At 32.2% G+C, this 14,337-nt stretch overlaps 1 protein-coding gene across 2 annotated transcripts in view; it reads left to right on the top strand.

The window, feature by feature from the left end:
* The window catches only part of KPNA5 (karyopherin subunit alpha 5), a 50,512-nt gene extending 36,706 nt beyond the window's left edge, over positions 1-13,806 (top strand). For both annotated transcript variants that reach the window (XM_078054820.1, XM_036082265.2), the window contains 5 exons: positions 1,164-1,242; positions 2,853-2,978; positions 4,003-4,130; positions 6,812-6,990; positions 10,316-13,806. In XM_078054820.1, the coding sequence (XP_077910946.1) occupies positions 1,164-1,242; positions 2,853-2,978; positions 4,003-4,130; positions 6,812-6,990; positions 10,316-10,503 (700 nt within the window). In that variant the 3' untranslated portion in view covers positions 10,504-13,806. The remainder of the gene's footprint in view (positions 1-1,163; positions 1,243-2,852; positions 2,979-4,002; positions 4,131-6,811; positions 6,991-10,315) is intronic.
* Positions 13,807-14,337: the final 531 nt, after the last annotated feature.

Raw genomic sequence — 14,337 nt, 5'->3', positions numbered from 1 at the left:
CTAGCTGGATCAGAAGCCAGTTTCTTATTCTAAGAGAATGGAGATACAAATATGGAAAGGAGGAAAGCCAGAATAATCTTATGGTATTAGATTAGAACTGGAGATATCAATGTGAACTCATGGCTTTCAACATAAAGAGATGTAGAAATAAATAGATATGTGTGTGCGTGCGCGCACATGCGCTCTTAAAGGCCCTGTGAGCAGTGACACTTCTGTACTAAAAAGCTGAACACACCAAATCTTGGTTTTTAAAAACTACTCTTCATTAACAGAAACCAAAATTCTTGGATAAATGGCTGATTCTAGGGCTGGCATTGAGAAAAAATAAGATGACCCCATAAAGTAATAAGTGCTCAAAGAATGGAGAAATATCAAAAGGACTCAGAAACCCACTTAAGGGGACTCCAACTGTTCAAACTTCCAAACTTCGGATGATTTGAGCATTAAAATAAATTATGGTGATATATTAGAGTATTGAATAAAATAGGAATCCATGAGTCCACACTAAAATAAGTAGGTACATCAATAGATAGACTGAAAAAGCATATAATGATGGTATTACAAAATTATTGGCAACAATATTAATAATAATTCAGACAATACACATCAAGAAGTGGTGAAAGTAGTGGTTGGTGAAAGTGGGATAAGGAATGGGATTTAACATAGTCTAAAAGAATATCCTCTCAAAAATATTAATTATAAAGGGAAAAACAGTAATGTTGAAGTAGAGAAATCTGACAGACACCATTTTAAGTGACGAGTTCAGTGCTACTATTGTGGACAAAACAGGTATCAGATGCTATCCTATGTAATGAAAAGACGGCTGCATTTGTGATATCCTAGCTAAAAGTATATAAATTGTATCTTAATCATGAGGAAACATTGGACAAAACCTAATAATTCGTTTATGATCATTACAAATGTCAAGATCAGGAAATAAAGGAAAAAATAGGAACTGTTTTGAATTGAAAGAGACTAGAGACATGACAGTTGGGTCTAATATATAGATTCTTTATTACAGAAGTATTACTGGCATAATTAGTGAAACTTGAGTGGGATCTCCGGGTAAAGAGTATACAGGACTATTTTGTATTATTCTTGCAAATTTTTTGTAAATTTTAACTCTTGCATAGTATGTAAGTTCATATTTTTATTATTTTTAGGCACAATGATTATAAAGTTGTATCACCTGCATTAAGAGCAGTTGGTAATATTGTGACTGGTGATGATATTCAAACACAGGTGAGTTCAGACTTTAATATGATAAATTGTTAAGATAATGGATTTTAAGAAATTTATCTAGTTTCATAGTAGATACTTCATACTTGGTTACATATTAATCAAGACTTTAGCATTACCATAACTATATAGGCATCTATAATGTGACAGCATATTCTTGATGATAAGTGCTCAACCTCGAATACCTGTATGTGAAAGCACTATCCTAGATCTATATCGATATAAAGAAGTACAAGGTAGGAGGTTGGCTCTTGAGGGATTTATAATAAAATTGAAGATAAAATATATATTAAAGCAAAGCAAATTACCCAAGTTAGTGTATGTTTGCTGAGAGTTGGTTGGTCAGTAAACACTATAGAAGTTTAAAAAAGAAATCACTATGCCTAGAAATCTTTGTAGATTCCATAAAGAAGTTGGAATTAAAGCTATTATCTTAAAGTTGGGGAAGAACTTAAGTAAACTAGAAGAGATTTATGTGAACATAGGTACAAAGGCAGACATGTGCGGGTTGTATTTAAGAGACATTAAGCTTGACCGGAGAAGGAACTGTTAGTGAAAGGGTGATTAATTATAAATAGTTTAAACATGGGGTTGGTTGGAAGCGGGAGGTCCTTTTATAGTAGATTGAAGACCTAGATTATGGGAATGGAAGGAAAGATAGAAAGGAAACATTTTCCTGGTTAGTAACTATGTGTGTGTCTGTCTGTCTGTCTCTCTGTCTTTTGGAGGATGGTGAGATACCAGAAAAGGTGTAATGTCAAGATTGACTTTAGATCTGGAGCAATCTTTCTTGAAGATAGAAACTTAAACTCTAACACATTAGATTCTCCTTTGCTTGCCACCATAACTTAAACTTTATTCTAATTTACATATTATCTTACAGGTTTAATCTTATTTAATCCTATTTAGATATATTAGTTATTAAATAGTTGATCCTTAGTAATTTGATAGTTACTAATTTAAAATATCTCTTTAAATGAGAATGCCCTTCTAAACATAACACTCTTCAATAGAATTTTGGTACACTGTTTCATACATTCTTCACTAAGTAAATTTAATGTAAATCATTGTGGGTATTCTGAAAATAGGAACATAATTAATTATGCCATGGAATGAAGAATGTAAAGGGACAAAGCAGAACATACTTCTTTACAAAAGAAAAGTGGAACAGTAAAAAATTTTAATGAAGAAAGTTGACTTACTCTATACATTGAGGTTTCTTACCAGTTACGGAATTAGGTACTTTCAAACTGTTTCATCATCTTTTTTTCATCATCTCATTTGGCAAAACTAGAGTTTGGATCCTGACCAGTCACTAAATCTCTCTTGAATTGTATCAGTTGAATTCTTGAGTGTATTCGTAAACATGAAGGACACACCTCTGGTGTCCTGCTTATTCTCATTTTAGTGGTTTGACAGAGTGCTTTACTGCACCAAGTTTTGGCGAAGTGGAAAGAGTAGAAGGTAGCAAGTACCTAAGTTTTACTTTGAGAGGAATTTCTTTTTTCTTAATTTAGTTTTTCAAGAGTGATTTTTGTATTTTTATAAATCAGTCTATCTTTCTGTAGTTTTTTGCTATAAAACTTTGTTTCCATTTCTGATTTTTGTTTCAGGTAATTCTGAATTGCTCTGCATTACCATGTCTCTTACACTTATTGAGTAGCCCAAAGGAATCAATCAGAAAAGAAGCCTGCTGGACTGTTTCTAACATCACTGCTGGAAATAGAGCTCAGATTCAGGTAAATACCTTTCAGATCTAAGAAAACAGGAAGATCTCTTAAGTCAGTTTGGACAAAAGTCAGCATTTTATCAGTGATTTTTTTTTTTTTAAATGAGTTACTTAAATTCTTGAGAAGGATTTTACAGAACATGGCCTTTTGTCCTCTAAAATAACATTCATTTATAGTGGTCTAGGGAGGAATTGTGTGTGGGTGTGTGTATAAAATTGCCCACGGTGCTGGACACATATGGCTAGTCTTAAAAAGGGATTGATTTTTATTAGTTTTAAATAAGTTAGGTAATAATCTTCCTCTCAAAACTTTTAAGTAATGATTTATTAGGGTCTTATCAGGCTTCTTGAGTCAAAAATTACTTATCCATTTTGATCAAGTATCTACCTTGTGCTTTATCATCTTTATTTTTTTATTTTTATTTTTTAAGGATTTTATTTATTTGAGAGAGAGACAGAGAGAGTGAGAGAGAACATGAGCAGGGTGAGGGGCAGAGGGAGAAGCAGATGGGGAGCCCTATTTGGGGCTCAATCCTGGGACTCTGGGATCATGACCTGAGCCGAAGGCAGACGCTTAACCAACTGAGCCACCCAGGTGCCCCTGCTTTATCATCTTTAAAATTAATATTCTGTTAATATATTTTCCAGTCTTGAAAGTATATGAAAGTTTGTTGAAAGATTAGAAAGAGGGGCGCTTGGGTGGCTCAGTCTTTAAGCTTCTGCCTTCGGCTCAGGTCATGATCGAGGGTCCTGGGGTTGAGCCCTCCATCAAGCTTCCTGCTCAGCGGGAAGCCTGCTTCTCCCTCTCCCACTCCCCCTGCTTGTGTTCCCTCTTTCCCTGTCTCTCTCTCTCTGTCAAATAAATAAATAAAATCTTTAAAAAAAAAAAAGAAAGAAAGATTAGAAAGATTTCCAACGATTTTTATTTCCAAAAAGCGTGATGTGACATTTTAAAGCCAATGGGTCTTAAAATTTCTCTACTTAATAACATTTTTAAAACAGTATTGGCACTGTTTATCATTTTTCCTCCTCAGGCTGTTATAGATGCAAATATTTTTCCTGTTTTGATTGAGATTCTTCAGAAAGCAGAGTTTCGCACCAGGAAAGAAGCAGCTTGGGCTATAACTAATGCAACATCAGGAGGTACTCCGGAACAAATAAGGTGTGATACAGAGTTTTTTAATTTATTTTTTTAAATGTAAATGGGACAAAATGAAGTACTACATACTTTTTATTTGTTGATGAAACCGAAGCATTATTTGTAAGTCATTTTAATGTGAAATGAAAGCATTTGTTACATCAGTTGTATTATTCATTCACAGTAGTTTTTGTTTTGTTTTGTTTTTTCAGTAAAGGATAATTAACATCACTTGCCTTGGCAGACTATTTATGAAAAATCAGAGATTAAAAATCTGAAAAAGAACAGTTTATATTAATTTGCAAAATATACTCTGAGGGACATTAAATATTTTTTATACCATTAGAGTCATGTGCATGTGTCTTTATTATATAGAAATGACTAATGATTTGAACATCCACTTATTTAAAATAATTATTAAAAATAAAATTAAATACTGAAATAGACATTTGTTTGTATAGTGATGTTCTCCTAGTCAGTTGTTAGCCTTACCTGTGGATGGTATCTTTTCTTTCTCTATACTAGTTTTCTTTTTTTCTTTTTTATGGTAGCTTTTTTGATAGGCCTTTTGTTGTTTACTTGTTTCTTTTACTAACAACATAAATACTAGGTACATGGGCTTTGAAGTCAGGCTGCTTTAAAATCCTGTTCCCTCAGTAAAGGTTGTGTGACCTTGACAAAACCATTTTACCTATCTAATCCACAGTTTTTTCATTTTTTAAATGAATTTGATTAACAGATAATACCTTATGGTAGTCTCTTGATAATTAAATGGGATTCATACATTTAAAGTGCTTAACATGGTGCCTAAACATTAAGTTCTCTACTAAGATTAGCTGCTATTATCGTTATTTGTAATCATCACAACTTTTATGATCAGAATTGATTCCTAAATTTCTTATTATCTTGTGCTTTTATTCTCTTTTCCCCCATAGCAAGGCTCTACTTCGCACTTGTATAAAAGCCTGACTTCCTACAGAATTTTCTTATTCTATGGATGTGTCTGTGAAACTCAGGACTTTTTAGGTTTCTTGAAGTGACTGTTTAGGAAGTATTTTCTAATGAGTATTTAATTTATGTCTTAATTTATAAAACAAGAAATAAGGCTACTAGCTATTTTAAAAATCACTGAGAGGATTTTGAAATAACTTGTTGTGAGATCTTTGTCTTATTGCCTTCATTTGTGCTATTATCTTGGTGTCTTAGATTTATATTTCTATATGTTGATAACATCTTTTCTGCTTTTTATTTTTCATTCTTCCTCTTTCCATTACATTTCCATCTCATTATGTTATGAATATAAAGAGTAATAAAACAAGATCTTCCCCCTGTTCTAGCTTGCATTTTTTTATAAACTAATATAATTTTTATCTGCTTTGGGAACCAAAGTTTCTTTGTTCACCTACAAATAGTTGTATTTTTTCAAATTATTCATTATTATGTCTAGTCCATATATTATTACTTAAATTTATTGATATGAATCAAGTGTCCAAACTGAGATCATTATTTTTTCTAACCATTTTCACCATTTCATTAATTCTACATATATGGGAGGAGATCTTGATCTCAGATTGATTTCAGCATGCATGCCACTAATATTTATTGAATGTCTGATATTGCCAGTTGTTGTGCTAAGTCATTTCAGTTATTGAGTGCCAGGAGAGTATCCAATGCTGTCATATACTTTATGTCCTTTGACTTCATACAGCTATGAGATATTCATTCAACAAATATATTGATTAGTTATAGTATAGTATTTGGCAAGTGAGTGCTCTAGTGAAGGTATGTACTTTTTTTTTTTTTTAAAAAAGGAAAGTGGAAACTTAACTTTTATTGAATGCTTAACTGTATTTTTATAGCAACTCTCTGAGCTTGGTACTGTTATTATCCCCATTTTAAGATGGAGAAACTGAAGCACAGAGCAGTCACTCCAGGTCACACAACTAATAAGGAGTGGAGTTGGGACTTGAAGCCATGCAGTCTGGCTTCAGTACATCTTTTTTTCCTTTAGCCTTAATGGACTTTTTTCCAAGGAAATAAATCAGTCACTTTATATTATAGAGAATGGAAAAGAGCTAATAAAAACTAGAAAAGGACAAAGTATTAAAAAACGAGTGGAATAACTTTTGTGAACATTGTTTATTAAAATTATTCGCAACATAGCGTGTTTTGCTCCTAGAAGCATTTTTTTTTTTTTTTTTTTTTTTGTGTTATGTTAGTTCTAGAAGCCTTCTATATGCTTCTGAAGCACAGGTGGTATTTTAGAGCATCAGCTATGATTGTTTTTGTGGGAAATTTGATTTGAATGTCCCTTCTCCCTCTTCATTTCTACCTACTCCCATATGACCCCAGTGTGTGTACATAGGCTCACCTTTAAATAGTAGCACCTTGAAGCCACTGTTATTCTTAGTACTACTCATATGCCATGCAGAAACAGCCCAAGTACCAATTTGCTTGTATGTATATTTTTGTAATATTTGTTATCTCATTTATTGCTAATTATGTTAAATGAAAATAGGAGAGTAGAAAGAAGTTTTCAGGTTCCTATGTCAGTGAAAATTTAAATGTTTTAATGTTTGAGTTTGTATAAAAATACTTTTCTTAATTGTTTGTAGAACATTTCACTGAAGAATATTTGCTATAAATAATACTTAAGTCTTTTTAAATTTTTTTTTTTCTCTACTTTTTTTTTAATCACTCTGAAGGTATTTGGTAGCCTTAGGTTGCATTAAACCACTTTGTGACCTATTGACTGTTATGGACTCTAAAATAGTCCAAGTGGCTTTAAATGGACTTGAAAATATTTTACGTCTTGGAGAACAAGAATCTAAGCAGAATGGAATAGGCATTAATCCATACTGTGCTCTCATTGAAGAAGCATATGGTAAGCAGTCAGTTCAAAATGTATCATTATAGTCAAGTCTTTTTGTTTTTAATTGATATATAACATTACAGGTTGGTCTCAGGTGTACAACATAATGATTCAGTGTTTGTATATACTGTAAAACTATCATGATCACCATAATAAGTCTAGTTAACAACCATTACCATACATAGTTACAAAATGTTTTTCTTGTGATGAGAACTTTTAAGATTTACTCTCTTAGCAACTTATAAATACATAATACAATATTATTAACTATAGTCCTCATGCTGTACATTATATCCCCATGACTTTATAACTAGAAGTTTGTACTTTTTGACTTCCTTCACTCATTTTGCCAACTTGCCCCACTGGCAACCACCAGTCTGTTCTCTGTATCTATGAGCTTGTTATTTTTTTGTTTTGTTTTTGGATTTTACAGATATGTGAGATTATATGGTATTTGTCTTTCTCTGTGTGGCTTATTTTATTTAGCATAATGCCCTCAGGGTCCATCCATGTTGTCACAAATGGCAAGATATCATTCTTTTTTATGGCTGAATAATATTTTATTATATACATATATACCGTTTTTTTTTTTAAAAAATCCATTCATCCATCAGTAAACACTTACGTTGCTTATATATCTTGGCCACTGTAAATAGTGCTGCAATGAACATGGGGGTACAGATGTCTTTTCCAGTTAGTGTTTTCATTTTCTTTGGATAAATACCCAGAAATGGAATTGCTAAATCATGTGGTAGTTCTATTTTTTGGGGGTAGTTTAATTTTTTGAAGAACCTCCATAGTGGCTGCACCAATTTACATTCCTACCATCAGTGCACCAGGGTCCCATTTGTTCCACATCTACACTTGTTATTTCTAGTCTTTTTGATAATAGTCATTCTAACAGATGGTGAGGTAATTATTTCATTGCAGTTTTGATTTAAATTTCCCTAATGATTACTGACATTGAACACCTTTTTAGGTACTTGTTGGATATCTGTCTTCTTTGGAAAAATGTCTTTTCAGATCCTCTGCCCATTTTTTAACCAAATTGCTTGTTTTTGGTGTTCAGTTGGTGCTGAGTTCTTTATATATTTTGGGCATTAACTCCTTAAGGTATATGACTTGCAAATATTGTCTCCTGTTCTGTAGGTTATCTTTTCATTTTGTTGATGGGTTCCTTTGCTGTGCAGAAGCTTTTTAGTTTGATGTAATCCCCACTTGTTTATTTTGACTTTCGTTGCCTTTGCTTTTGGTGTCAAATCCAAAATATTGCCAAGACCAGTGTCAAATAGTTTATCACTAATGTTTTCTTCTACTTTTATGGTTTCAGATCTTACATTCAAGTAACGTATTCAGAGTTTGTTTTGTGTACGGTATACATTAGTGGCCCAGTTTCACTCTTTTGTGTGTGACTGTCCAGTTTTCCCAGCACCATTTTTTTTAAGAGACTGCCCTTTCCCCATTGTATGTTACATTCTTTGCTCCTTTGTAGTAAATTAATTGATTTTATATGTGGATTTCTTTCTGGGCTCTCTATTCTATTCCACTGATCTGTTTTTATGCCAATAAGTTTTGATTATTACAGCTTTGTAGTATAGTTTGAAATCAGAGTATGATGCCTCCAGCTTTGTTCTTTTTCTTAAGATTGCTTTGAGCTATTTGGGGTTCTTTGTACTTCAATATAGGGGCACCTGAGTGGTTCAGTTAAGTGTCTGCCTTCATGCCCTCAGCTCAGGTCATGATCCCGGGGTCCTGGAATCGAGCCCCACGTCGGGCTCTTTGCTCATTGGGGAGTCTGCTTCTCCCTCTCACTCTCCCTCTGTGTGCTCTCTCTCTAACAAATAAAATCTTTAAATATATATATATATTCACATAAATTTTAGGATTGTTTGTTCTATTTCTGTGAAAAATGCCATTGGTATTTTGATACAGAGTATATTGAACCTGTAGATTGTAGATTGCTTTGGGTAGTATGGACATTTTAACAATATTAATTCTTCCAACCCATGAGCACAGAATATCTTTCCATTTATTTATATTGTCTTCAGTTTCTTTCATTATAGTTTTCAATGTACAGGTCTTTCACCTCCTTGGTTAAATGTATTCCTAGGTATTTTATTCTTTTTGATGCACTTGTAAGTGGGATTATTTTTTAATTTCTCTTTCTGATAGTTTGTTATGGTTGTATAGAAATGCAATAGATTTTTGTACTGATTTTGTATACTGCTACTTTACTGAATTCATTGATTAGTTTTAAGTTTTTTGGTGGAGTCTTTAGGATATTCTATATATAACACCATGTCATCTGCAAATGGTGACAGTTTTACTTCTTCCTTTTTTAATTAGATGGCTTTTACTTCTTTTTATTGCCTAGTTGCTCTGGCTGGTACTTCCAGTACTATTCTGCAATGATATAACTGAAGAGGTTTACCTGTAATTAAATGAAAAATACATTCAGCATCACCCAGACTTAGTGTAGATTTTTCTTCTTGTAAGCAATAAAATAGAGTGCTCTAGATTTTGCTTATTTTGTAAAAATAGGCTTTTTCAGTTTCACTTATAGTTTGTACTTTTGGTATATATACAGTAGCTACATGGATTTGTAAATAGTACTCATTCCATATTGATCTCCTCTGGCTCTTTCTCTGAGAGAATGTGTGTGTGTGTTAGTTTGCTCACCTTTTAGTTTCTTCATTTGTGTTTGTTTTGGTGCTTATCCTTTTTGTGCTTTTTATAAATAGCATAATTACTCTAGAAAGGACCTTTGGAGTTACATACTCTAAAACTGTCATTTTAAAATTGAGAAACTAATGTATAGAGAAACCAAACTTATTTGGGCAAAATGACACAGCTAGCAAGGTGGAGTCTGTGATCTTTTTTTTTTTTTTTTTTAAGGTTTTATTTATTTATTTGACAGAGAGAGAGAGCAAGAGCAGGAACACAAGCAGGGGGAGTGGGAGAGGGAGAGGGAGAAGCAAGCCTCCCGCTGAGCAGGGAGCCCGATGAGGGGCTCGATGCGGGGCTCGATCCCAGGACCCTGGGATCATGACCTGAGCCGAAGGCAGACGTTTAACGACTGAGCCACCCAGGCGCCCCTGTGATTTTTTTATTCCCAGGCCTGTGCTATTTCCTCATACCACACTGCCTTATGCTGTCATTCTTGAAGTTTAAGACGTAAGTGGTGTTGGCTATCAGTATATGCAAAAATTAGATAAGAATAACAACCCCATTGCTGATGAACTGACAGATGCTATTGATTCATTATTTTGGTTCAAATATCTGATGAAACTTGAGTAACAATTTTCTTCATATATATATATACATATGTATAAAACAGGTCTGGATAAAATTGAATTTCTGCAAAGCCATGAAAATCAGGAAATTTACCAAAAGGCTTTTGATCTGATTGAACATTACTTTGGTGTAGAGGAAGATGACCCCAGCATTGTACCTCAGGTGGATGAAAGTCAGCAACAGTTCGTGTTTCAGCAGCAGGAAGCACCAATGGAAGGGTTTCAACTTTAACTTGGTGGAGGAAAAATTAATGGCTACAAAGGATAGTTTCAGAGATATCTTCTTTGTTACAATGTCAGTAGGAATGTTTGATGTGTTTTTACTTAGAACAGAAAAGAAAAAGTTGATGCACTTTTAAAAAGCAAAACAAAAAAGTTTCCATTCAGATGCAATCTTTCATTATAGTTTTGTTTTTATTTTGGTGTACCTCTATTTGTGTTTTTATTGTTTTGTCTATTTTTTGTAACTATTTGTGAGCAATTAAATACATATGAAATTATTTAGTAACTTAAGCTTGAAAAGGAGAACTTTGGGTAAAGTATTACATATGGTTCTGAATTTTTTCTAGCATCTGGAAACTGCACATTAGCAGTACAGCTGATAATTGCATTTTGGCAGTAAGTCTGACACGCCCAATCTACTAAATCTACCTCTATCTTGAAGCAAAAACAAAAAAGTTTCAGAAGCATGAAATAGTGTAAAAGCTAAATTAGAATGTGAAAATATCTATTACCTTAAATTATAAATCACTGTGCTGTAGGTTATACTTTGCAAAAAAAAAAAAAAAATTACAAGAGAAAACCTGTAAAATTTATTTATAAAACATGTAAGTATTGTACTGATAATCAATTAAAATGTGGCAATTGTGAAGAGAAAAGCTGTTCTTCATGTTGAACACATTAAAATGATTACACATTTAAATATTTGTGTTTTTAACATGTAAATGCTATTATATTAGTATATTTTGTATTTTGACCAAATATGCTACCATTTTTGAAATAGTGTTTTATTATTTTTTCACTCTTCATTTTAAAAAGCATCATGATAGAGATGCCATCATGAATCTAAAGTAGTGCTGCATAGCAAAAATAATACTGTAATTCTTTCTCTGATTTTTTCAGAGCAGTAATTGAAAAGTTTCACTTTTTGTGTAATAATAAACTTAGGTACTTTGACAAAATTATCCTGAAGAAATCACCTTGTTAATGTGTTAAATTTTATTAAATGCTCTTAATGTTTGGACACTAAAGGATGACACTAATGAAAATTGCTAAGGATTCTTTAATATAGTTGAAATCTATATTAGGAATTTTTTTTTCATTTTTCATAATACTTGGAGGGCCATACTGCTGCTTGTAAATCAGTGTATTAAATTACATTTGTATCAGATTGGTCAATATAATGTATGTGTTTTACGTATTAACAGCAAAAACCTCTTCAAAACATGAAGCTTTTAAAAAAAAGTTTCAGTAGAAAAAGTATATATATATTTATTTATAGATACATATGTAAATGTTGTCTGTGTGTTATTCTCACAGTGCTGTACTTGGTAGAGCTTTCTAAGCAGATATGGTACTGTTGAACTCAGTCTTTTCATTTATAGTTACATGCAGGCTATTTACACTTCCAATTATATACCTAAAATACTTATTTACAACTGTTTTAAGATGGGAACTAAAGCATTTTTGATATGATTCATAGTCTATTCTGTAAAGAAAGATTTCATTTATGATAGCATTTATAATGTTTCTGCTGGAAATCAGAGGCATGTTACAAGAAGAAATTGTATATAGGAGTACTTTTAAATAGTATGACACTTTGTAAATTATGTATCATGAAATTACGCTTTTGGCAAGACACTTAAAACCTACAGCTATAAAATACAGGTTTAAATGGTGTCCATAATGCTGACTGTATCTGCCAAACCTCTTTTATATTGTTAAGTAGAGGATTGTATCTGTGCCCATTTTATTGTAGTGGAAGTTAAAAAGTTTAGTATAAAAAGTTTTTCTTTTGCATTATGTATAGTCAAAAGAACAGGGTAGTTATATCAAAGATTACCAAATTGATGGTGAATTTATGAGATAAACATTTTTTTGTGGTACAGATGGTTCTAAGTATCAGGTGACAGGGTATTCCACTCTTTCTAATCGAACTTGATAATGCAGCATAATTCATAAACTAACCAGCTGTGCCTGCTTTTATTTTGAGGACCCTGTAGTCACATTAATAAATATCTAAGCCAAGTCTTTCAAACAAAATGGTTCTTATAGAAGGAAAAATAATATATATGTGTGTACATACCCACACACATATAAAATGATTTTTGAGGGGATAATTTTTAAATTTTGCCAGTAAAACAAACCTTATATCTCTAAATACAGAGTATGACTATATTTTAAGCATCTAAATTTAAAATTATATTTAATTTCTTAGATTTGTTATTTGGGTAATTAATTTGATTAGATTTGAATGCAAGAGGAAGTTTCTGTCTAATAGTTGGGACCAGCTATGGACATGATGATGATGACTTCATTGAACCAAGACTAGCAAATACTTTGTTACTAAAATTTTTTTTATATATGACTACTCTTTTCAAATAAAATATTTAAAATGCTCCAAAATATATTTTCATTAATCTTCACTTACCCTTATGGAAAAAAATTTCTTTTTTTTTATCTTGCTTTCCTAAGAGAAACTGTGCCAAAAAAAAAAAAAATTAAAACATCTTGTAAAGGGGAAACGCATGCAACATTAATGCAAAAAACAAAACACTTGAAAGAGCCTTTTACATTTATTTAATTAAATTCATTGTTTTATTTTGTCTGAATTTGAATTTGTACTAGTTAATCTATGCAATTATGCTTGTTTTATATTTGTAAGTACTTGACTCACTAGCCTGGTTTTCTTCAACAAGTTTTATTTTGAAAGGTGTTCCTAGAACTTAATTTTTAGTGTCATTTTGTTCACTTAACTGGTAGCACCAGAACAAGAAAGCAAAAAAAAAAAACCCAAAAAACAAAAAAAAAAACCAAACCCACACACACACATAAAATATCTGCTGGCACAGAAATAACATCATTTGGTAATTGTAAAACTTATTTGCAAGGTAAAGTTGATTTATTGAATAAAGGACTAAAAGAAGCATTACCTTTGCCTCATATTTTTTCTTAAGAAGGAGCATTATGGAAAAGGTAACTCTAATACAAAGTCTTAGTGAATTTTTGTTGCTGTTCTGAATTCAACAATCTACTGGCTGCTTTGTGAAACTGTGAAATCAAAGTAATTGTTGTTAACCTTTACTCATTTTAGTTCATAGCATTACTGTTTTATGAAATGTGACATTAGGAGCCAATATGGTAGGGCTCTACAAGGATAATGTGTCTTTAAATTCTGAATTGGGGAGTGGGATGAGGGGAGGATATTCTTGCCTAACTAAATAAACCAACATTTGAGCAGTATGCAATATTATGAAATGTTACAGCACTATATTAAAAATAATAAAATACTATTTTACAGTTGCATTTATATAAATGTGTCTGTTTCATTTGTTCTCAGGATGGTGTATTCCTAATGGAACAAAAACGATGCCCTCATTGATTATAATTCCATCCACTTTCTAAAACCAGTCAGATTGTTGTTTGTAGCATATCCGATAAAACAGTATGTTGCTTTTATTTTAGAACATATATTCTGCTATATATCAAATTTGTCTTTGTACTTCAAGCTTTGGAAGTTACCAGACATTCACATGTTTTGAGATTATTTTTTCCTTTTCTGTTATTTTAATGCAATATAATGCATTTATTTAAGGGGTAGAGTTTTACCCTGATAAATAGAAATCAGAGGGAATGTCCGATTTAATTTATTAATGAACTCTGGGATACATGGTCCACACCGTAGCCAAGCCTAAGCCTCCCTAGCCTAATATTTTTGTTTTCTTCTGTTGCTACTATGTTGTTTTTTGCTTTGCCTGGCTTTTCCTTCAGTATTTGAAACTATGTTAATCAGTAGTGAAAGTAATTGGATCGGTTATTTTTAGGGTACCTTACTCTCAATAAGGCA

Source organism: Halichoerus grypus, chromosome 9, assembly GCF_964656455.1.
Source record: "Halichoerus grypus chromosome 9, mHalGry1.hap1.1, whole genome shotgun sequence".
Taxonomy (NCBI): Eukaryota; Metazoa; Chordata; class Mammalia; order Carnivora; family Phocidae; genus Halichoerus; species Halichoerus grypus.
The sequence above is the reverse complement of the archived record's forward strand: the minus strand, read 5'-3'. Positions and strand labels throughout refer to the sequence as shown.